A 24,145-nucleotide genomic window follows, 5' to 3' on the forward strand; every position below is an offset into this window, starting at 1 on the left:
CTTCCACAAATAGATTTTTATATAAATCTTCAAAGGGGGGGTTGGAATTATACTGCAGACATTTCAGACGGAAATTCAAAATATTACACTACACTACAGCAAATAGAAGAATATACGCCAAACCAAAACGAAGATCTCGAAAACGAATTTCCTCAATTGGAGGGAGGCATAAATAAAATTCTGTTGAACCAATCCGCCTGAAATTTATACACATTGTTCTACAATATTTTGGTTCCAACCTCGATTATATATTAATAATTTCTTATTTTTTTACTCTTGAGAACGAGTATAAGTTTGAATTGTTGGTTCAAGACAAATGCTTCCCACCAGCCAAACAACTCTTTTAGAGGATCCCATTTTGACCGCAAAGAGAAAACAAATCCAAACGATTATGAAATTAATTATTTAAAAATGTTATATTGTGAACGCATTCTTGGCAACCGTATTCGCGAAATCGTTGAAATAACCGTGAATCAAGGCGGATTTGTCAAGAACTGCGGAACTACTGACGCAATGCACGCTGTGCGGTTACTCATGGAGAAACACCGTGAGAAGCACCACCCTCTTTACATTGCATTTCTGAATCTAGAGAAAGCGTTTGACCGTGTACCACACGAACTCACCTGGTATGTTTTACGACAACACTTCGTGCCAGAAGAACTCGTGCGCTGGGTTCAATTGCTCTACCACCATCCGAAAAGTAAAGTTCGAAGTATGGCGAGTGTATCAAAACCGCTTCGTGTCTCTGTTGGTGTTCATCTAGGAAGCCCCCTCTAACCACTCCTCTTTGTTTTTGTAATGGATACCGTCACACGGGATATCCAACGCCCAGTGCCCTACACACTGCTTTATGCAGATGATGTTTTCCTAGCAAATGATAGCAAAAATGATCTCGAGCAACTTGTTCAAAAATAGAATGATCGCCTCATGCAACACGGTCTCAGATTGAATTTAAACAAAACTGAATTTTTGACGACCGATCCCCATGAAACAGGCACAATCACTGTCAGCGGCAGTGATCTGCCCAGATCTGAGCGATTTAAATACCTCGGATCAACGCTATCAGCCAATGGAGAACTGCGTTATGAAATTACTTCACGCATTAACGTAACCTGGATGAAGTGGCATTCCACAACTGCTGTTCTTTGTGATCGACGTATCACCGAACGTCTCCAATCTAAAATTTATCGCAATGTCCGTCCAGTCGCTCTCTATGGTTCTGAGTGTTGGCCAATTATAAAAGACAATGAACGGCGTCTTGCGGTAATGGAGACGAAGATGCTACGTTGGACTAGTGGCGTCACACGTTTAGATCACATCCGAAATGAGGATATTCGCGATCGTTATGGGGTTGCACCGATCGTGGAAAAGTTGCGGGAGAGGCGTCTTCGATGGTATGATCACGCAATTCGTGCAAATGAGAATTCACTTGCCACGATTGGTCTGAACATCGAAGTCGATGGTTAACGACTAACAGGCAGACCTAAACAACGGTGGCTTGATACGCTAGATGGGGATTTGAAAGCCTCGAGATTGCACCCAGATCAGGCATTCGATAGAGACAAATGGCGAAACCGATCACGACGAGCCGACCCCGCTTGTGAATGGGACAAAGGCTGAAGAAGAAAGGATATTGTGGTGGTACAAATTACTTCCAGACACTGGTACTAGAACTTTTAATTACTTTTCTTTTCTACTGAAGTGATCTGTTCCCTAAATGTTATCTAATTGGAAGAGGGTTAAAGAGAGCTTTTACTTTATGAACACCATAATGAGAAGCAGGGTTAAAATAAACAAATCAACTATATACCATACATAAACACAGCTTTCACTGAACTTCTGTTATCAACTATCAACCTCACCTAAAAATTCTGAAAATAAATAATAAAAGCAGTAATAACATATAAAAGGATTTAGATTGTTTATTGTCAATATCTTTTCTCCTAATAATTTTATTTAAAAAAGGTTAAAATATTGACCATCACATAGTAAAATCCCTCTAAATAAAAAAAATTATTATACAAATTTTAAGAAATAGGTTGGTTTTACAAATTAAATTTCAGTGTATTCTCAGGTTTAATAAAAATACTATAACAGAGTGTGTGGTGTATTATACTCCACAAAAGATTGGATCAGGAAACTAAGTTATATTTCAAACAGAAAACTTCCGACTTCCAGTTTCCTACTATTTATTGTTTTATGCATTCGGAGAAATGATACGATGAAAACAAATCAGGGATGATGATGTTAAAGCTAAATTTTAGATCACTATCCGTATAAAGATATAGTAACCCAGAGAATGTATGATGCGAACTAAACATATCATAGAAACTGATATTAAGGACAGGTTTTAGATCATGATTCTTATCTTCTTCTGTTTCTTCAGCCTTTGTCCCGTTCACAAGCGGGGTCGGCTTGTCGTGATCGGTTTCCCCATTTGGCTCTATCGAATGACTGATCTGAATTCTCATTAGATAAAGAAACCCAAAACATAGTTTCGTTCAAAGCAAATGGAGACATAAAAACTGATTTGGTAAATCGTGATTTATGAGATAACAAAAACGTAGTGATAAAAGAAACACAAAGCTAGTTTCAACCAATGTTTTCCAATTCTGTGAAAGTAAAAGTGAAATCATCAATGCGTATTTGAAGAAAATCCTGTAAGGGTCTCCTACAATAAATACAAAAATATTAGAAAATAATGAATCTTTAACTCAAAGTAAACGGTTTTATGTTCACAGTACACTTTTACCTACAAGTAAAACGCTATAAAAAGGAACCCTCATTTATAGAAAAATGTTATCCTAATTGCCTAAATATGAACAACAACTATTCATAAAGAAATCTTACCACAAAATTATTTTCCGTAAATAATCCAAATGACATACTTATTTTTATCTTTTATCCTATCGGTTTCATCGGTTTTGTCACTTTGCTCTGTTAATCGCCTGATATGGGTGCAGTCACGAGGCTTTCAAATCACTATCCAGCGTACCAAACCACTGTTGATTCGTTGCACCTTTTGGTCGCGATGATCAAATCAATCTTAGCAAGTAAATCCATACCATCGGAAACGCCTCTCTCACAACTTTCGCACGACTGGTGTGCAGTTGATAATGGCGTGTTACACCACTAGGTCAACGCAACGTCTCCGCTTCAATTACCATAAGACGCCATTCATTGTCTTTTATAGTCGGCCAACATTCAGAGCCATTGACTTGTTCATCCATGTTGCGCTAATGTGTGAAACAATTTCATAAAGCAGTTTACAATTGGCTGATAGCAGTGATCGGAGAGATTGAAATTGCTCACTTCCGGACAGGTCACTGACACTGGCAGTGATAGTGTCTAATTGATTAGGATCAATGATCAAAAATTCTGTTCAATTTAGATTAAATCTAAGACCGTGTTGCATGGGGCGATCATTCCATTTTTGAATAAGTTCCTCGAGACTACCCTTTAGTATGAGACCGTTAGAAGGCATCATATGATAAAGTAGTATAGAAGGGTGCTGGAAGTTGGGTGCCCCATATAATAATGCTCATAACAAGAATAAAGAGCGGTGGCGAGAGGGGAAGGGAAAGGGAAATATATCTCTGCATTATCGTGCATTTTTTTAACCTGACCCTGGATTGAATGATTCGTGGTGCCAATTTTAATACGAGATATACACCCACTTCGTGTCCTCCACCATGAAAAGAACAATCCTGAATGTTCAATCTATCTTCTCTCAAATCGAGCAGGGTGGGCGAGATTTTGGGCTACATATCATTAAACTTCACTGGCCAAATGTGAGCAATAAAAATAGACGAGTACAACTTTGAGACCGTTGATAATTTCTCCCATGAAGGGTCGAAAATCACAACACAGCGATGGTCAAATTTTCGCACGGTTGCTGGTCGCCAACAGGGTCTATTTCAGCTTACAAAAGCCATTCCGTTCAAAACGTCTTAGAGTCGAAGCTCTTATTGTTTGTACAATAATGATACAATGATCTTACCAGTTCTCATGTATTCCTCGGAAACTTGGGTTTTTATCAAGAAACATTGGGAACTTTTAGCCGAATCGAGGCTCAATCAAAACGTAAGGAAATAGAAATTTCTGTTTTAATTATTATATTTACTCATCAACTTTTTATACAAAAAAAGACAAAAGTGTTATTACTTTATCCAACATTTACCTTTTGTCCGGTATAATTCTTTCCCAATACACCATGTAAACTATTGACGCCTGCTACAACACATGGCGCTGCAATCCCAAGTTCCTAAATACCGTTAATCATCATTAAGTTGGACGAGTTTATTTTCAGTGATATTCACTTTGTTTACCAATTACCAACGGAGTAGCCAATCAAATAACATACAAGTCGGGAAACCGGAAGCTGGGCGTTTCAGGTATAAAAGGTTTTGTTTGCTTCTTGTGTGAGTATATTTGAGTGTAGAACTATCCCATTTGTACGTAGCCCGTCAAGAATATGCATTTAGCATGTCAGATTTAGTACTTCGGGTTCTAAATTTACACGATAAAGGCAACTTTGAGCTACTGTAACTCTGTTACTAATAGTATGATTTTGATCAAACTTGATATATGATTCATATTATATTTTATACTACTACCAACTTTTATAACTCTGAGATAAACTTAAGGGGGGTTTTACACAATTTCCCAAAAATACGGTAATATACTATTATTAACTTAATTTGAACAGATATCGATATGGAGAGTATTTTGAGGCCTGGGCACTGTATAGAGGCAGCTTCGTGATTTTTTCCTAGATTTTTCGGTTGGGTAGTTTCTGAGAATGGGTCCGTTGAAGTAATCATCACTTTCAACCCCTGTCAAAACTAGGACCATCTTCGAAATGTTCCACCCCCCTTTTACATGTATGGGTATCTCCCCTAAATCTCAACGTAGAAGGATATCATCCATATGCATGTATGGGGGCTTACAGGTCCCACCTTCTTACCAAATTTCGTGTTAATTGTTATAGCCGTTTCTGAGAAAAGTGCTTGTTACAGACAGACGGACAGACAGACATTGAATCGATTTTAATAAGGTTTTGTTTTACAAAACAACAAAATAAGGTTTTGTTTTACAAACACTGAATGTTTAACACAAAATTCATATTTGAAAAGTGCAGAATGATCCTCAGATCTGTGTAATGTGGCAGTGAAACGTCGGCCTTAACCCAAGCAGCAAAAAAAACGCTTAAATAGCTTTGTAGGGCAAGTCCTATTCTGGATGTTGTGAGTAGTTCCCGTTGGATATGCACTAAGCATTCATTCAAGTATAAGAAGGAGCTGTATGATGGGCCGGAGGTCCCAATCATGATACTGCCCTGAGGAGTGGGCTCACCGTCATATGCAGCTCAAAGACGACGTGAAAATATGCAAAATGATATTCAAGGAGAAAATTAATGGAAGAAGAACGAAAAAGGTGAGAAGATGCAATCGAATTGAATGGTTAAATACTGGTGTAAGGAATTGGAGAGCTAGGTTATTGAAGTTGGCAGCGAAACTTGAAGGAAGCGGACAAAACAAGCAGTAGTGCAGCGAGGAAGAGAGGGGCGCCGGCGTCGGAAGTCTATGTAATTATAAATGTGAGTTGAATATTAATTGTATTTCTGTGTAAATGAACTGCCCTCTAAAACATCAGAACAGCCGTATCAACTAATTGCATTTCCAATCCATAGAACCGTACCTGAAATGACCAGCTTCCAGCTCCCGTCTTGTCTATCTACCAAACAATTTAACTTGCCTTTGCCGATAATACGTAGAATCAACTATCAAAGGTGGTGAAGAGTCATCTTCAGTATTCATCAAAAAGTTGAATTTGTTTTTATGCAGGTGGGCCCCAGTGTCTTCCTAAATAATATCAACAATATTATTTTACCACATTTCACTTGGAAATCTTTACTCTCTTCAAATTCGTTCCGGAAACACGAAACAATATAACATAGACGTTATTAATGGAAAATTTACGGAAAAACCACCTTCGTTTTAAGTCATTTCAAAAACTTCTACTATGAAGTATTCAATGTTTTGTCGTCTCTTAATGGAAATCGATTTCCTGTAGAGGTAAGCGATACTTTGAAAGATTGGGCAAACGACGGCAGCGTCAATAATTATGAATTCGCAATGAAGCTTCCGAACGAAGTTTATCACCGCGGATCTATTTGGCGAAAAGTTGTAAATACGTTGAATTCTAGCTTGAACGTTATTATAGAGCAAACCATATTGACAGAAAATTCATTCATCAAATGTAGAAGGAACTAGGATGACGCTCAAATCGGACCGCCATGATTTAAAAAACATGTCAAATATTGAGGAGTTTTATGTTCGCTAAATGTTAAATGCAACAATAACGATGACTACTAAGTTGAATTTTCAACTAAGGAAATGTCTTTTAGCGAATGGGAGTTTCTTTACTGAGTAACTCTTGACGCAATTTGCGTGACGTAGATTATCCGTATTTTCCCAATGTGCACTATAAGATTTTTCAGGTTTTTTTCTTTTGCACCATTTGCAAGATGGTATCTCAAATAATTATTGAGTTACAGTCTTCCAACAGTAGTTGCTTGTCGGTTATAAATGTGTGTTACCTGCGGGGCCTAAACCGAAGATAATCATAGTAGTATTAGGGACAACTTGCACAGATGTGTATGAGTAGTTAATAATGTGAGGAATTTTTCGCAAATTCTTTATATTGTCGTATTTGTGATCGAAATTTGACGCTTTATTTAACATACTTAGAATTATCCGATTTAAGCCAAATATGCGCAGTTTTGTTCGCAAACTTGTTGCCATTTAGAAGGCAACTCCATTATACCCCCTTATAAAATCCCCCTCCTTATTTGCGAAAAACTCAGACAGCCAGTTTGCACAATCCTCTTTTGAGGCGAACTTAGTAGCACCAAGAGCGTTTTGCATGGGCCGGAAGAGATGGTAATCACTTGGTGCCAGGTCCGGACTATACGGTGGGTGCGATAGGACATCTCATTCGAGCTCCCGTAGCTTCTGGTGGGTCATCAAAGATGTGTGAGGCCGAGCGTTGTCCTGGTGGAACAGAACACCATTCCTATTGACCAATCCTGGCCGCTTCTGGTCAATTGCCTGCTTCAAACGGTCGAGTTGCTCACAGTAGAGGAGCGAATTGAGGGTCTGACCATAGTTGAGCAGTTCATAGTGGATGATTCCCTTCCAATGCCACCAAACACACAGCAAAACCTTCTTGGCCGTCAATCCGGCCTTGGCGATAGTTTGGGCCGGCTCGCCGCGCTTCGACCATTATCTTTTTCGCTTGAAGTTTTCGTACGTGATCCACTTTTCATCACCAGTCACCATCCGTTTCGAAAATGGGTCGAATTCTTTCCGTTTCAGCAGTGCATTGCAGGCGTTGATTCGGTCCAAGAGATTTTTTCCGTCAACTCGTGTGGCACCCAAACATCCAGCTTTTTTGGAATCCAGTCTTCTGGAAATTTTTCCAAACGGTTTTAAGGTCTATACCCAGTTTCTGGCCAATCGAGCGAATGCTCACAGGCCGGTCTACTTCGATGATTTGGACGACGATTGGCCTACCAGTACGGGGTGAATCTTCGATATCCACTACACCAGAACGAAATCGATCCAACCAACGCTGTGCTGTGCGAATCGTTACAGTATCGGGCCCATAAACTTCACAAATTTTTTCGGCCGCCTTCATTGCATTTTTACCTCTCAGGTATTAAAAACGTAAAATATGACGAATTGTTTGGTGGATTCCACTTTTAACATGCTATAACCTGAGACTGAAACGTAAAAAAATCTATTTTATTTTTAAATTTGTTAAATTTTATAGGTTCTATGAAGATAGTTACGGAAATCGCGGATAGTTTGCGGGGATCAAATATTTTCTATATATAATTTCACCATGTGCAGATAATTTAGTCATATACACTTTAAATTTCAAAACATTCGATCCAATAGCTTTTTTTTAATTCCTAAAGATTACCTTATCTTAGGCAAATACATTAGTTAACCTATTATAAACAAGTCGGAAACCGGGCGCTTGGCGCTTCGGGTATTACAAGTGTGGTTATATACTCGACATTCAATTCGACGTGGTACTGACATTTTATCTCGGGGGGCGGGGAGGGGTACTCATTTACACCTGAGTCGACTGGTATCCGACGTCAAATCACGATACCGCGATCTTCCGTACGACAGCTTTGTGCTCTAACCACGCGACTTTGCCAATAATAGTAGGATTTCCACCAATCTTTCCAGTATTATGTTCCTAATAAAGCTTATCTTACTTTATATGGCGCGAGGAGTAGGTTATGGTGGGTTCGCAGTTAATTGTAAAAAAAACATTCACTTTATTTCAGAAGATATCGTAAAGGGGAGTATGTTGAGTCCTAGGTACCATGTCCACGGAGCACCAACATTTTTTCAGATTTCCAGTTTGGGTTTTTTCTGAGAATGGGTTCTTGAAATAATTAACCCCTTTCGGATCACCGTACTTTATCGTTTGCAACTCGTGTCAAAACTAATATCCGCGGAATTTTTCATTTGATACCCCACATAACTATATTCGGTAACAAGAGTTGTACACCCTCCTCTGCATGCATGAGAGTAGTAAGTGGGATACTCTCCCAAAAGGTTCTGTGTGTTAGAGCGAGATAGCACAATAGAGCTTTTAAGCTTTCATGCTATCTCCCTCGCTTCGTCTCATTCGCACTGCGGGCTTTCGGGGGTGTGACTTTGGGCGGGGGCTTTGGGGGTTTGCTAATTGGTCAAGGGGTGGTGCTTTGTGTGGGGGTGTGTGCTTTTGGCGGGGGTTGTGCCTTGGGGTGGGTGGATTGTGTCTTGGCGGTGTGTCTTGAATGATACTGAGTTATGATTTGGTGCGTTTCTGGGATATGGAGCTTTAATGTGCGTCTTGGGAGATGTCAAGCCGTTTTTGGTGTGTTTCTGATATAGTGATCTTTTTGTGTGTTTTTGGAGAGTGTCAAGTTTTATTTGGTGCCTTTATGGCTGTGTCGGTCTTTTTGACTTGCTTTTTGGGGGCTATTAAGCTGGTTTGGTGTATATCTGAAATAGCGATCTTTTCCGAGTGCTTTTTGGAGAGTGTCGAGTTGTTTTGGGCGTGTTTATAGGGAGTATTGATCTTTTTGGTGTGCGTTTTGGGGTTCATTAAGCTGTTTAATTGTATTTCTCTGGTTGTCGGTCTTTGCGGTGAGTGGCTTGGTTCAAGCAGGGTTTGTGGGGATTACGGCGGGAGGGTACGATGCAGGCTGTAGGTGGTAGACCTCGCTGCGGGCTGGACGCAGTTGGCTTGACCGACGCAGATTTTGCGGTTATCATTGTTGGCTTAGGTAATAGGATTAATTTTAAATTAAAAGTTCGTTGATAAAGTTCAAATATTTATTTTATTATACTTATTTGCACATACATCATTCAATATTCTCTAGAATTAACGATATGTGTATACTTATTTATATATCTTTCTCGATAGATGTGGTTACACTGGTTAATATCAAACAGAATTTACTTCATAGTATAACGTAGAAATGCCATATACAAATTATGAAATTCGTTACAAATCGAGTGGTGATGTTATTTAAAATTCTTATCTTATAAAACTATTTCACAATATTATGCGACATTTTGAATATTACTTTAAATTACAGTGAATAAGTTGAATAATTATTATTTTGAACAAATTTTATCTTGAAATAATTGTGTTTCTGCACATCCACTTCTTCGAAAACGAAATACATTTCCTGTATGGCATTCAGCTCATGGATCTGCTTCTGGTTACGAATCCTTTTGGAGAAGCGAGGGGGTAAGAAAACAAAATTTTTATTACTAAAATGGACTGTCAAACGCTGTCCAAATTTAGCTTTAACAAGCTTGAATTCGGTGATGAGATATTTTTTACCCACCTCAAAACTGGAGATTGACTCATAGATCTGGGGTAATGTTTCGCTGACATTGTTCAGCATTTCGATCATATTCTAAGGAAACAAATAATAAACTATTATAAAATGTTTTCTTAAGAAAATCAAGAAAAGTGTACTAGCGACCCAAACTTGGAGTTGGCGCTGAGTTTTCTTGCGTTAAAAGCACATTTTACTTCAGAAACAGATTTTTTCAGTTTCAGAGACAGATTTTTTTCTGATTCATCAAAGTAAAAAGGAAAATATATCATAGCGACCCAAAAATAAAGTTGGCGCCGAGAAGTAAACCAGTAGTAATTGGGAAGATGCGGCAACTTATGGGGACTCTCCTCAAACACAACGTAGAACGATGTTGATATGCAAGGCAATTGAGAGTTCCCACCTTTGCACCAAATCCTGTATCAATAGGGTCAACGGACAGAAGTGTGGACGGACAGTAAACCGATTTTAATAAGGTTTTGTTTTCAACCAACCTTCAAAATCATCAGTCATTCAACCTGTTATATGATATGAGAAGAAAACTGGATCCGCTTAAACTTCTTCCCAAAATGATTTTTCTTTCTTCTCGATTTTAATGGAATTTGTTTTAGTGGGAAAGCCTAGATCCAATACGAGTCTTCTTTAGTATCCACGGCGCAATTATTCTTCTGAGAGGAGAATTATAACCATATTTCATATTTTTTGCCTTATAAGATGTTTTATTGTTAAGCCATTCTGTGCGAGTGCACGATATAAACTTTTAAATTTAATTTTTTATATTTATATATATAAAATATTGTTGCAAGTGCGTTGTAAATCCATAACTCCAGAAGGAGCGAACTGATTATCAACAAAATTTAAGAGTACGTTCTTATAGTTTAGGAGATGGTTTGTGTGGAGTTTGCACGAAATCGGTCCACGCAAAAACAACAAAAAATACGTAGGCGCTTATAAGCGTCTGTACTGATGTCATGCACACGGCAAATGTACCACATTTGTCTGATGCAGAAAAAACCGGCTAAGATATTTGTCTGACTAATATGTATGACAGACAGAGACATTTACCTGATGCAGAAAAAGACATTTGTCCTACGCAGAGGTTTGTCTGCCTGATGTCTGATGCCAACTTAGACACTTGTCTGACTAATGTGTGAGACAGACATAGACATTTGTCTGATGCGGAAAAAGGCTTATCTGAAAAAGGCATTTGTCCGACGCAGGCGTTTGTCTGTCTGATGTCTGATGACTACTCAGACACTTGTTCTGACAGGCACAGGCAATTGTCTGGCCCAGATATTTGTTCGACGCAGAAATTTGTCTATCTGATGTCTGGCCGTATATGGCTAAAAACACAAAATATTCCTTTATATTTTTTTCAAACTACAAGATATACCTATTACCGAATACTATGCTTATACATGCACGTATATAAACTGGTTTAATGTATAAATACTATATATCTATTTGAATTAGGCACTAGCCCAAAGCTTCATTAGCAAATACACATAAATACATACATATGTTTGCCTGAAGTAATTGATGATTATGAATGAATTGATGATTAAAAAACTAAGACGAAATGTTTTCCTGCAACCCTCCAGTTCATATGAGTTCACTTTGTGTGGTGTTGACGAATTGGTGTTAGTTGTCAAGCAGTATCACAGTCTCGCTTTGAGCGCATTCGTGGACAACGAAGGAGCAATTAATGAAGTTTTAGCTAATAATGCTCATTTAGTTAATACAACTTTATTCTACACATTATAGCTAACACTATTATTATAAAAACATATTGGGATAGATTTTTGTTAATTCGAGTTAATTTTTGTAAATAATTAAAATTACAACTTCTATACATAAGATACATCAATCTTTTTTTGGAATCTCCTTTTCTCTATGACGGCCGACGGAAGACTCGCCATTTTTTCTTGTCATTCCGCCGCCTACTAATGGCACTCTTCCACCGCCTGCTCTCCACTCCTGTGGCGAGTTCTAAAAATGTGTGGAGAGCGCCGGTGGCGTCATCTGACTGCTCATATTCACAATATTCGAAATAAATTTCGAATGCCGCGAATCCTGCCGCGCCACATCCCTCCGCCCCCAGATGAAACCAAGGGGTTTCAGCGATTGAATCCGGAACTGCGTTCCCCATCAGTCCGCCGTTGCTTTGGGGCACACACGGGCTTCAGCCTGGAGAGGGAGGCCGTCTTTTCGTGCCCACCGATCTCGAGCTGGAAGAAATCTTCTCCCCGCTCGAGAACGCGGTACGGGCCTTCATAAGGAGGCTGCAGCGGCTTCCGGATGGCATCCGGCCTTACCAGGACGTGTGTACACGTGTCCAGTTCCCTGGACGCACAGACAGGTACGGACGAGTGTTGGGTGGGAGATGTGGCCTTAATGCGTCGGAGATTGTCTCTCGGCAGACGCACCAACCCCGACTCTGTACGAACCGATCTCTTGTCGAAGACCGGATCACTTGGGAGTCTCGGGTTCTCCCCGTATACCATCTTCGCGGGGCTAGCAGCGAATTCCTCTCGGTAAGTTATATGTAGGCCGAGTAGGACGAGAGACAAGACTTGGGTCCAGGACGGATCGTCGCGTGTCATAATGGGGGTTTTCACCGTCCGGTGCCAACGTTCCAGCATCCCATTGGATTCCGGGTGGCATGCAGTAGTTCGCTGGCCTTTAACAAAACCAAAGGTCAAAATTTATCATTTGAAGTAAATTGATTGCACCCTAAGACGTGTATGACGTCATCATCATATGAAGTGAGCTTATATGAACGGCGTAGTCCATGGGGACGTTTTAGTTTTCCTTTTTTGGCGTTTTTTGGTTATTTGCTAAAGAAGCTTCCGGGTTGTAAACAATATAGTAGATATATGTGTACCTGGTCACCAGCGGTTTTTAATTAACGTATATAACATATATATGTATGCTATTGTGCACAGTGTAAAGTGGAAATGCCTTACATCAATTTAGATGCTCACATGCATATTATGTGCATCGCCATGCGGTCCAGACGATGTTTGTTTATTTAGGGTGAACACAATATGTGTGTCGTTAATATGTATGTACATACATATGTATATTTTGGAGTTAGGCAAAATATGACGGAATATTTTGTATTTTCAGCTTTGTACGAATAGCAAATCATGCATAAAGGCTTTCTCATATAGGTAAACTCAAAGTTTTCACATCTCAAGCGCCCAGCTTCCGGTATCCTGACTTGTTTTTTAATTATCAAGAATACGACCTAAATAGATTTAGCATTTTCTTTTTTTTTCGGGAAATGGTTGCAAAAGAGCAGAACACCGAATTCGCCGTATTTCCTTCAGTTTTGGCGTTAACATATGGCTTACGCCCCGCCGGTACGCCAGAGACCGAGATCTTCTCATAAAATACGGCTCATACTTCGAGTTGAAATGCCCATTAGTACCAACATTCGTTACGTACGGAGCGCGGACGCCTGTCCCGCGGGGTGTCAACCACATCAGTTGTTTCGTGGAACCGAGCTAATGTCCTAAAAACCAATGAATCTTTTTCGGCGGGCAGTGTTACCAGTTTCAGCGGCCTAACATTTCTCGCTATACGCATCGACTGGCAGAAGTTATCGCTATACTACGTAAATTGATCGTACACTTATTTCCGATTTATTTCGTTCATAAAAGTATACATATGCACATCTAAAGTACGCTTGTATAATACGCAAAAATATCTAACTGAATTAGGCACTACCCCCAAGCTTCATTTACATATGCATATAAATACATACAAAGGTCTGTTTGGAGTAGTTGATGTTGATATATAAATTATTAGAAAACTAAAACCCCCTTCCCACTCACGTGAGCTCCCTTTGTTGTAGTATTGACTAATTGATATGCTATGATGACGTCATACACGTTTTAGAATGAACGAAATTCATGCAAAATGTTCACCATCTACAACTTTGTTAATAATAATTAGATTTCCTCCAAACTTCCCAACGTTATCATCATCATCATCATCAGCGGCGCAACAACCGGTATCCGGTCTAGACCTGCCTTAATAAGGAACTCCAGACATCCCGGTTTTGCGCCGAGGTCGACCAGTTCGATATCCCTAAAAGCTGTCTGGCGTCCTGACCTACGCCATCGCTGCATCTTAGGCAGGGTCTGCCTCGTTTTCTTTTTCTATCATAGATATTGCCCTTATAGACTTTTCGGGCTGGATCATGCTCATCCATACGGATTAAGTGACCCGCCCACCGTAACCTATTGGGCCGGATTTTATCCACAACCGGACGGTCATGGTATCGCTCATAGATTTCGTCATTGTGTAGGCTACGGAACCGTCCATCCTCATGTAGGGGGCCAAAAATTCTTCGAAGGATTCTTCTCTCGAACGCGGCCGATAGTTCACAATTCTTCTTGCTAAAAAATCAAGTCACCGAGGAATACATGAGGACTGCCAAGATCATTGTCTTGTACAGTAAGAGCTTTGACCCTATGGTGATACCTTTCGAGCGGAACAGTTTTTGTAAGCTGAAATAGGTTCTGTTGGCTGACAACAACCGTGCGCGGATTTCATTATCATAGCTGTTATCGGTTGTGATTTTCGACCTTAGATAGGAGAAATTATCAACAGTCCCAAAGTTGTATTCTCCTATCCTTATTCTTCCTGTTTGACCAGTGCGGTTCGATGTTGTTGATTGGTTGGTTTTTGGTGCTAACGTTGTCACGTTATGCCTTATGTTATCCTTTATGCAAGTAATATTGTAGTTCTAGCATAAACTTAAGGGGGTTTCAGGCTAAATTTCTAAAATATGCTAATATACTATTATTAACTTTTTTGTGCAAATATCGGAACGGTCTGTATTTTAAGACCTAGATTTCGTTGAGATACACCGCTGTGATTTGTTTTTAGATTTTTAGATTGGATAGCCTCTAAGAACGAGACCGTTTACACTTTTTGAGGGTCATATTTCGAACCCTCACTCCCCTACCTATCACCCGATATTAAATATGGGACCAGTTTCGGAAATTACTGATTGAGCCCTTGCATTTTATACCATACATGGCTACATAATGCAATAAAAATGTCCACCCTCCACCTTCATATGTATGGGAAGCCCCCTCAAAATGGCGCCACCTGCTACATGTAAAGGGAACAACAGACCACACGATCGCATTAATTTTCGTGACAATCGGTTTAGCCGTTTCCAAATAAATCGGGTGGGACCGACAAACAGACATCGAATCGATTCAAGATTTTGTTGGTCTTGTGTGAAACAAAACCAAATAAAGGTATGGTGGTACACGCACATGATATCTAGGCCTAAAAAAACTCCCCATTACGATATCTACTCAAGTAAACTTAATAATAGTAATATATTTTTTATTTTATAAATAGGAGGCGTCATACTGGAAAGTTTGGTGGAGAACCCTCTTATATTAACCAAGTTATAGTAGGTCGAAGTTTCTCCTTCACATCAAATTACCACTGCCTACGTCGAATTGAATGTCGAGTATATTAATTTGAATATACGTGACGAGCTATATATGTATAAGTGGTACAATCGTGTAGCCAAATATTCTTACATAAAAAATTAACAGAACTTTTTATACCATGCCGATCTTCCGGTTTTCGAATTGTTTGGGTTTTTTTTCCGGTTTAGTTTCTCGCTAGATTTGATAATTTTCGAGGTTTATTTTGTATGTGTATGTGGGTTTCCGATTCATTCCGTTGCAAATCCCATTTGCATAGCATGAGACACTTGAAATTTTATACACGACGTGAGAGGCTAAAGTATGCAGAGAACTCGACTCATCTTTCCGAGCACTAAAACGCAACACTTCAATAGGGCTAACGATGATAGACTCACATCGCCTTAACCTTTGTGTTACCACCAGTGTACCCCGGTACCCATGACGTTCGTTCCTGGAAAATTGGTTAAAACCCTCTTGGATCTTCACGATTAAGTCAATTTTCTATCGTATTATGCATTAAGCAATTTTCTACCATTTTTTTAACTAAGAAGTAGAAAAAAAGTACACTTTTAATCCACCCGGGTACCCCTATGCAAAATTCGTTATTCATGTATTGCGTCATAAATCAACTGTGTTTTTTAGACAAAAACAAGTCGGAATACCGGAAGCTCGCGCTTCGGGTATAAAGGTTTTGTGTTCATCTTATGTAAGAAATTTCAACGCACATTTTTCTATCCGTATATAGCTACAAACCCAACATACTGCTTCATATTTTTCCAAACTACGAGACATACGTACATATTACAGCCATAGATATTACGTTCACCCTAAACAACCAAACTGCCTATTTCCGAATTCCGTACACATACATGCACGTATATAAATTGATCGTACCCATATTTCCGATTTACTTCTTATATCTAACTGAATAGGCACTACCCATAAAGTTCATTAGCACGCATATACTATATACCTACATACACAGTTGATATTCATATACAAATGACTAAAAAACTAAAACATAATAATTCTTTGGGACCCCATTCATAAGAACTCATTTGGTTCTGGTATTGACGAATTGATATGTGATGATGACGTCATGCAATCATGCATGAAGAGTGCCCGAAATTCACAAAAAATGGTAAAGTTTTACCCCCTATAACTTTGTCAATAATAGTTTGATTTTCTTGAAACTTGACTAGCTTGTGCACTATGTTCTTTATTATACGCATGCCAAATTTTGTACTTCTGGGATGAATATAAGGGGGGTTGCCGGGTAAATTTCTAAAATGTGGAAATATACTATTATTAACTTTATTTGTGCAAATATCGGAACCGGATATATTTTGAGGCCTAGATTTCGTAGAGATGCACTATTGAGATTTATTTCAGATTTTTCGGTTGGATAGGTTCTGAGAACGAGACCTGTTACACTTTTTGGGGGTCATATTTTGAGCCCTCACTCCCCTATGTTTCACCCAATATCAAATATTGAACCAGTTTCGAAAAGTACTAATTAAGACCTTTCATTTGATACCCCACATGGCCACATTTTATGAAAAAAAATTTTGCACCCTCCTTTCACATGCATGGGGAGCCCCCCTTAAACTTAACACAAAATGGCGTCAGTTGCTGCATGTGAAGGGAACGGCAAATTACATACTCCTACCAATTTTCGTGACAATCGGTTGAGCCGTTTCCGAATAAATCGGGTGTGACAGACAGACAGACAGACAGACAGACAGACAGACGGACAGACAGACATCGAATCGATTCTAATAAGGTTTTGTTTCACACAAAACCTTAAAAATGTGAATAGATATAAGATAAATAAATTATGGTATTATTCATTTTTAATTCGTTTTAGGAATAATGGGGTCCTAAGTCCGCATCAACTTAATGCTGGACCGCACCAAATGGGAAGCAACTTACTCCCTCTTTCCTGGTCCACGGACCCCTCGCTTAGGGCTTGCACCCAAACTTCTCAAAAAAGTAAAGCGATGGCGGCTTTACGGTTTCTTACCAGGGCAGAGGCAAATCGTCAGACGCTGCCTCACCTCTGCCCTGGAAGCAGCGTGACCGTAGCGGCTCGCAGATGTTGTGTACTCCTTTGTTGTGTTCTACGAATTATATAAAGGAGCACACAATATCTGCGAGCCGCTACGGTCACGCTGCTCCCAGGGCAGAGGTGAGGCAGCGTCTGACGATTTGCCTCTGCCCTGGTAAGAAACCGTAAAGCCGCCATCGCTTCACATTTTTAATTGTTTATAAAGTAGATGTCTGTAATAATAACTATATTTCATAATATTAACGTTAGGAAAAGATTCCCAATTTTCGTCGTTAACGCAGTAATACGAAAAAATAATGAGATTATTGGATTGTAGTAAGTAGATTTATTCAACATAATTTGAATTTGTTGATTAAACATTTAGTTATTTTTGCCGGATTGCTCATCACAAAGGGGCTTTTTACCTTTATCGTAATACTTGTTTCTCGTTCTTTGTTTGCGAATAGGCTGCTTAATGCAAGTTAGGCATGATCTTATACATCCCTTCTGCCAGTGTTGTCTCAGAGTTAATTGGCAGCAGTACGCTCTACTATAATTGGTTTGTCCTCTTAACTTTCGATCACCAATCTCATTAGTTGATTTCGCATAATTTGTTGAACGGGAGGCTTGATTTTCAATCGTTAGCAATGATAATTCTCCTGTGAGTCATCGCCTCCGTTGTTTATAGTGTTTAGGAATAACTTTATTTTATTTTCGCAATGGACGATGTAACCAACAAGAAAGGCAATATCAAGGGTATTGAGGAAATTTGCTGTATTTTTGCCGTTGGGCATACCTGCAGTGATATCGACGCCGGTTTTAGTTCTACTATAAAACATAATAATTTGTGGCCAAATCATAATCTAAAAAATACCTAAATATATAATACCCCTATTAGTACATCAAATATTTTGTTTTGTATATGCTACCTCAAAAATTGAACCCGTGTCACATCTTCTATTCTTTTGCATATAAAGTGCGGGAAAAGTCCTGTTTATTTTTACAAAAGAATAGAAGAAATATCCGAGCTGTGCTTATAATGGCTGCACGACGCTTATATATAATATATTGTATTTGTTCTTTGAGTAAACGAGACGTGCTAAACTAAATATATAAATTTGCCTTAAAATTGTTCCAAAATATTTCTCACGTATGAAAGAATATAAGGATTCTTACTTTTTCTTATCTTTTCAATTCAAGGAACCTGGCCTTACCTGAATTATGTTAAGAAGGTACACTGGGTATTACACCTGATTTAGGATTACAAACTATTGTTTGTAATTTAATAATATAGTACAAAACCCACTATTATTTTGTTCACCTTAGATGCCTTCGTGACCCATAACTTAGTCAATATCTGTCGAATATATGAATTTATTTGTATCTAGAGTATAATATTACTTATGAATCTGTGTATGGGTATCTGGGTACCCGGGTGGTAAACAGCCTAGATTTTTTCTGGTGGCAACACAAGGGTTAAAGTTTCTCCCTGTATAGGAATGTACCGAGTGAACTATATTGAACTTCTTTGACTTTCGCTTAGTGCTTTGACTTTCGTTCAATTCAACCATCCTACACGAGTGTCGGGTGGTTGAATCTTAATGAAAGTGCTGTTATGTTAACTTGAAATTTAAAATTGTGCTGTCATCTTGTCTATTCGATTGCAAAATTTGAGTATTTAGATTCGCTAAATAATCGAACGATTTTGCCACGCTTGTTTGAGAGAAATCATGACAAATATCAAAAAAGAAATTTGGAAACGAAACTACACCATCTATGGACACTTGTGAAAACTAGAGCGGTGTCTTAAGTCCAACGTCGTTGAAGTTGCTGGTCGGTAGGTTTTGGCTGCTAATTTCACCTCTCTAAGGCAAATGAACGCGATCTTAAAAAGTGCCTTATGTCCAACATAGTTAGTACTAATGGAGCTAGAATTTAGGGTTGTTGAACTTGAGTGATGAACTATCGCCCCTTTTTTAAGGTTTTGTGTGAAACAAAACCTTATTAGAATCGAGACGGTGTCTGTCTGTCTGTCTGTCGCACCCGATTTATTCGGAAACGACTAGACCGATTGTCACGAAAATTGGTGAGAGTATGTGATCTGGTGATCCCTTTACATGCAGTAAGTACCGCCATCTTGTGTTAAGTTTAAGGGGGACTCCCCATACATGTGAATGGAGGGTGCAAATTTTTTTTTTTACAGAATGTAGCCATGTAGGGTATCAAATGAAAGGCCTCAATTAGTACTTTTCGAATCTGGTTCAATATTTGATATTAGATGAAACATAGGGGAGTGAGGGTTCAAAATATGACCCGCAAAAAGTGTAACAGGTCTCGTTCTCAGAACCTATCCAACCGAAAAAAATCACAGTGGTGCATCTCTACGAAATCTAGGCCTCAAAATATATCCGGTTATATTTTAGAAATTTACCCGGCACCCCCCCCCTTATGTTCATCCCAGAATTACAAAATTTGGCATGCGTGTAATGAAGAACATAATGCACAGTTTGGTCAAGTTTGAAAAAAATCCAATTATTACTAACAAAGTTATGGGGGGTGAAACTTTAAAATTTTTTGTGAATTTTGTGCACTCTACAACCTGCATGACGTCATCATCACATATCAATTCGTCAATATCACAACGAAATGAGTTCTTATGAATTGGGTCGCAGAGAATTATTTTGTTTTAGTTTTTTAGTTATTTGTCAGCCAGACATGTGTGTATGTAGGTATATAATAGATGCGTGCTAATGAACTTTGCGGGTAGTGCCTAATTCAAATAGATATAAGAAGTAAATCGGAAATATGGGTACGATCAATTTATATACGTGCATATATGTGTACAGTATTCGGTAATAGGCAGTTTGTTTGTTTAGGATGAGCGTGATATCTATGGCTGTAATATGTACGTATGTCTCGTAGTTTGGAAAAATATGAAGGATTATGTTGGATTTGTAGCTATATACGGACAGAAAAATGTGCGTTGAAGTTTCTCACATAAGATGAACACAAAACCTTTATACCCGAAGCGCGAGCTTCCGGTATTCCGACTTGTTTAGATTTTGTAAAAGTTCTGTCCTCATGGTTGACTACAGTTAATATGGACGGTCAGTTTGGCCTTATCCATTACAAACGTCAAAACTAAGGACTGCTTCATAAATCACTAACCGAGGACTCCCGTTTTATACTTCAAACGGAAATATCGGTGGGAAAACATTAGCCCCTTTGTTACATGCACTACGAGCCCCCTTCCACCCTTCCGAACTAAATTCAAAGTAAAATGATGCCACCCACTACATGCATGGGGTTCACTGTTCCAACATTCGCAATCAGCGTCCATCAGACATGATTTTAACTGCGATTTTCTGCTGCGAATACGTACAGGTTACAGGTAAATCTATATTTGTCGAACATTATGTAAGTTAGTCGAAGATAAAGAAGATATAACCAAAATGTTAAGATATTCAAGTGTTAAAGAACACCTTTATCCGTTTGACCGTTTGAATGCATTTTCTCTTACTGTCGTTCATTCAAATTCATTAGATCTGGGGGGAAATTCCTCAACTTAGCAGCCATGTAACAGAATTAAGCTAAAATAACTAAGGCAGGAAGGCCTTGGTTTTCATTTTCTCCATCACTTAGAGTTTTGTGTTTTAATTTAAGTTTTCATGTCGTTAAGTTAGTGAGAAACCTTACTCGGGAGAATTTCAGGTTATTAACGTGCATAATGATACAGCGATGAGCACAGGTTCTAATAGTGTGAGTACAAACTGAATCGTAACATTGTTGCCACAGCCATAACATTGCAAAAATTATTTACCTCCGGATTAACCCCATTATCGATTTGTTTCATACCAAAAGCAATGGATTGTATGTTCCTAGAATTTCAATCTACAACTTTTCTGCATACAGACACTTCTGATACGAATATCCGAAAATACACCTATATATATGTGTGTACATTTGGCAAAATAAATGAAAATACATATAGGAGTACCTTCGGCAAGAGGCAATATATTTATGGAATTCCAACGACTTGATTGGTAGATGAATTTCAGGACGATGCAATATTCATTCTTACATACATTTCAGCTTAATCGAAAACCTCCCTGCATACAGGTATCAATATTAATTTGAAATTTTCATGGTGCTCGTCCTCCCTTCATTGTTTAGTGTTGATACCGGCATCGCAGCAATGAAACTTGCATGAATCTTTGGAAATGCCTCCTATTGCAAATGGAAATGCACCGTCCTGCATCATTCATTAAAAATCAATAAATTTGATGAACTGAGCGCTGTGCTGCCAGTCATAGCGTGCGGCTTCCCGAATATTGCTCGCGATTTCAGCAAAAAGGTAGAACGTTCAAAAAATCAATGTCGTGTTATTCATTATGAAAACATTAAGCGCTTAATGACGTGCTTTAGTTGCGCTGCCAGCATTCTAGGGGAGGGCGCTAAAGTGTTTCGAAGGTCGATTTTTGCCACTTCGCTTCAGATGCATATTCATACGCTCGAGTTTCAAAGGAACAATTTCGTTTGGCACGCTCGCTTCCACATTCGAATGAGTTTAGTGTTGTTGGTCACAATCCGACACATTAGGCACGCACTTTGAATATTCAACAAAGGAAAACAACATTAAATTCGAACCCTCTACGTACTTTTGTGTATACGTATGTACTGCTGTGTGTGCACACTAACTGGAAACTTAGCTCCCTGCTTAGAGAGGGTTTTGATTGATTGTATTTTCAGGGCATGTTCCACAAACATGTATTTCGTGTCTAAAGCTAATATTGTATAAATGTAATTAGGTTCAACTTTTCTCAACGACGATGTCTAGAACCTGAGCCGAAAAATAATTTGAAACTTTAAAGGAGCCATTGTGCAAGGAAAATATGTATTGTATGCATATCGAACACCGGTAGGCAGCGAGCAGGTGATCTGCTGCCGAGAGTGAGGTACTTACATGTGCATGACTATGAAAAACAGCTCCATCCCAAGGAATGATTGCATGTGTGAAATAATCCACTTGGAATATCCTAAAGCCTAGTTGAAATCCACATGAGGTCGAGTATACAGATCAGGTGCAAAGCTTTGTTATGGTTTGAACACTTTCAATACATTCTCCACTCCGTACACACCATCGGGTCGCACGTTCCTTCACACAAATAGTTAACTCTTTACGATCCGTCTCCTGTGCACTCCCGACTATGCACCTTACACCTTAATCGATATGCATTTGCCAAGTCATCCAAGGCATGAACCCAGGAAGTAGTGGACACGAATTCTTAGCCACAACTGAACATTAGGGATGAGATTTTCATCTAAAATACGGGAACAACAGCGCGAGCACTTCCTTCTTGTAGACGAAATTAGACACCACCATATTTCGGAACTGAAGGCCAAGCGGAACCGGACGTTTTTCAGATTAACTTAGGCCAGATATAACCGCACCGGCACCGACACCGAACAAAAACCAGCACTTCGTCAATCCTTATTTCGTCTGCACGATTCGGGGAGAAATTGTCGCATTTATACTACGACTCAAAACTGTGCAATTTCGGAGAGTGACTCACTCCGATTTCCAACCCGACACTGGTCCGAGGCTGAATTCGATTGAGTGCACGAGTCGTGGAAGCCACAGGGGTGAGTTGACAGCACAACAACTACGAAATTTGGAAAGGACCATCCAGGCCAGCAGCAAACGGCAACTTGGGGGTGGTTGAATCCACCTGGTGTGACCCGACTTTATTATTCATATGCCGTACAGGATTTACCCTTCGTTACTGAGCTCGCACTAGATTTCTCGAGTTAGTTGCGGATACAAGCTCTCTATCTTTTGGATAATTCAGTTCCCTTCAGATCCGAATTACTAAAAAATCCGCGCATGATTGCTCCACGGAGGGAAAACTTCCCCTGCCATTTCAATGAGTGGTTTTCATGCTCGAGATATTTGTGGTTCGTCGGAGTTGAGTGTTTTTCATGTGACTCAGGACTTCATTTCCCACATGTAGTATAATACATGGGCTCGCACATTAATAGATACTGCAATCCCAGGCCGCCCATGCCTCAAATTCAACGTACTACAACAAAGCGTTTTAGCTTTATTACTCCGACTATTTCCCGATAGTTAGGTCGCGTTAGAAAATGATTATGTAGCTTAACTGAATCTGGTTACTGAAGTTCAAGGCCATCATGATATTCATATACATATATATGTTATATGATTATAGTAAATTTGATTGAGACTGTTTGTGAGGAGCGGAAAATAGAAAACAAAAAGAAGTTATACAATGAGGATCAATAGTGCACTGCGCTAGTGAACATCTGGGTTCATGCATAGAAACGATTCGGTGCTACAGTAGTTGGCTTACGCAATTCAGGTAAAATATGGCATCGAAATACACCAAAGATTTTGCGAACCGTCTAGACGACTCAGTTTAGTTTCCATAAATTACCACTTTGAAGCGGAATTTATTAGAAGGCAAAGTTGATAGCTGAAGTATTGAATATTACAGTTTCGTAGACTGGAGACGCTGCACAATCGTAGTGTTCTAAGAGGTGTGGGAAGGCTATGTAAGACTGCTGAACACTGAACTTCTGAAAGCATCACACGAATGACGGAGTTTAGGAAACTTCCTAGCTAACAATAATTACAGGGCGGGAGTATCTAGGTGTAGTGTTTCGAGAAATAAGTGGCGGGTAGAAGTTGCGAACCCA

The 24,145-nt window shown here is 39.2% G+C and overlaps 1 protein-coding gene across 1 annotated transcript in view; it reads right to left on the reverse strand.

Annotated features, from left to right (window-relative positions):
• LOC119651574 (toll-like receptor Tollo) overlaps positions 1-23,213 on the reverse strand; it is a 141,880-nt gene extending 118,667 nt beyond the window's left edge. Inside the window, exon 1 of the mRNA XM_038055210.1 lies at positions 22,392-23,213. Coding sequence (XP_037911138.1) covers positions 22,392-22,438 — 47 coding nt within the window. The 5' untranslated portion in view covers positions 22,439-23,213. The remainder of the gene's footprint in view (positions 1-22,391) is intronic.
• Between the last annotated feature and the right edge of the window lie 932 nt (positions 23,214-24,145).

This window comes from Hermetia illucens, chromosome 3, assembly GCF_905115235.1.
Source record: "Hermetia illucens chromosome 3, iHerIll2.2.curated.20191125, whole genome shotgun sequence".
NCBI classification, from domain to species: Eukaryota; Metazoa; Arthropoda; class Insecta; order Diptera; family Stratiomyidae; genus Hermetia; species Hermetia illucens.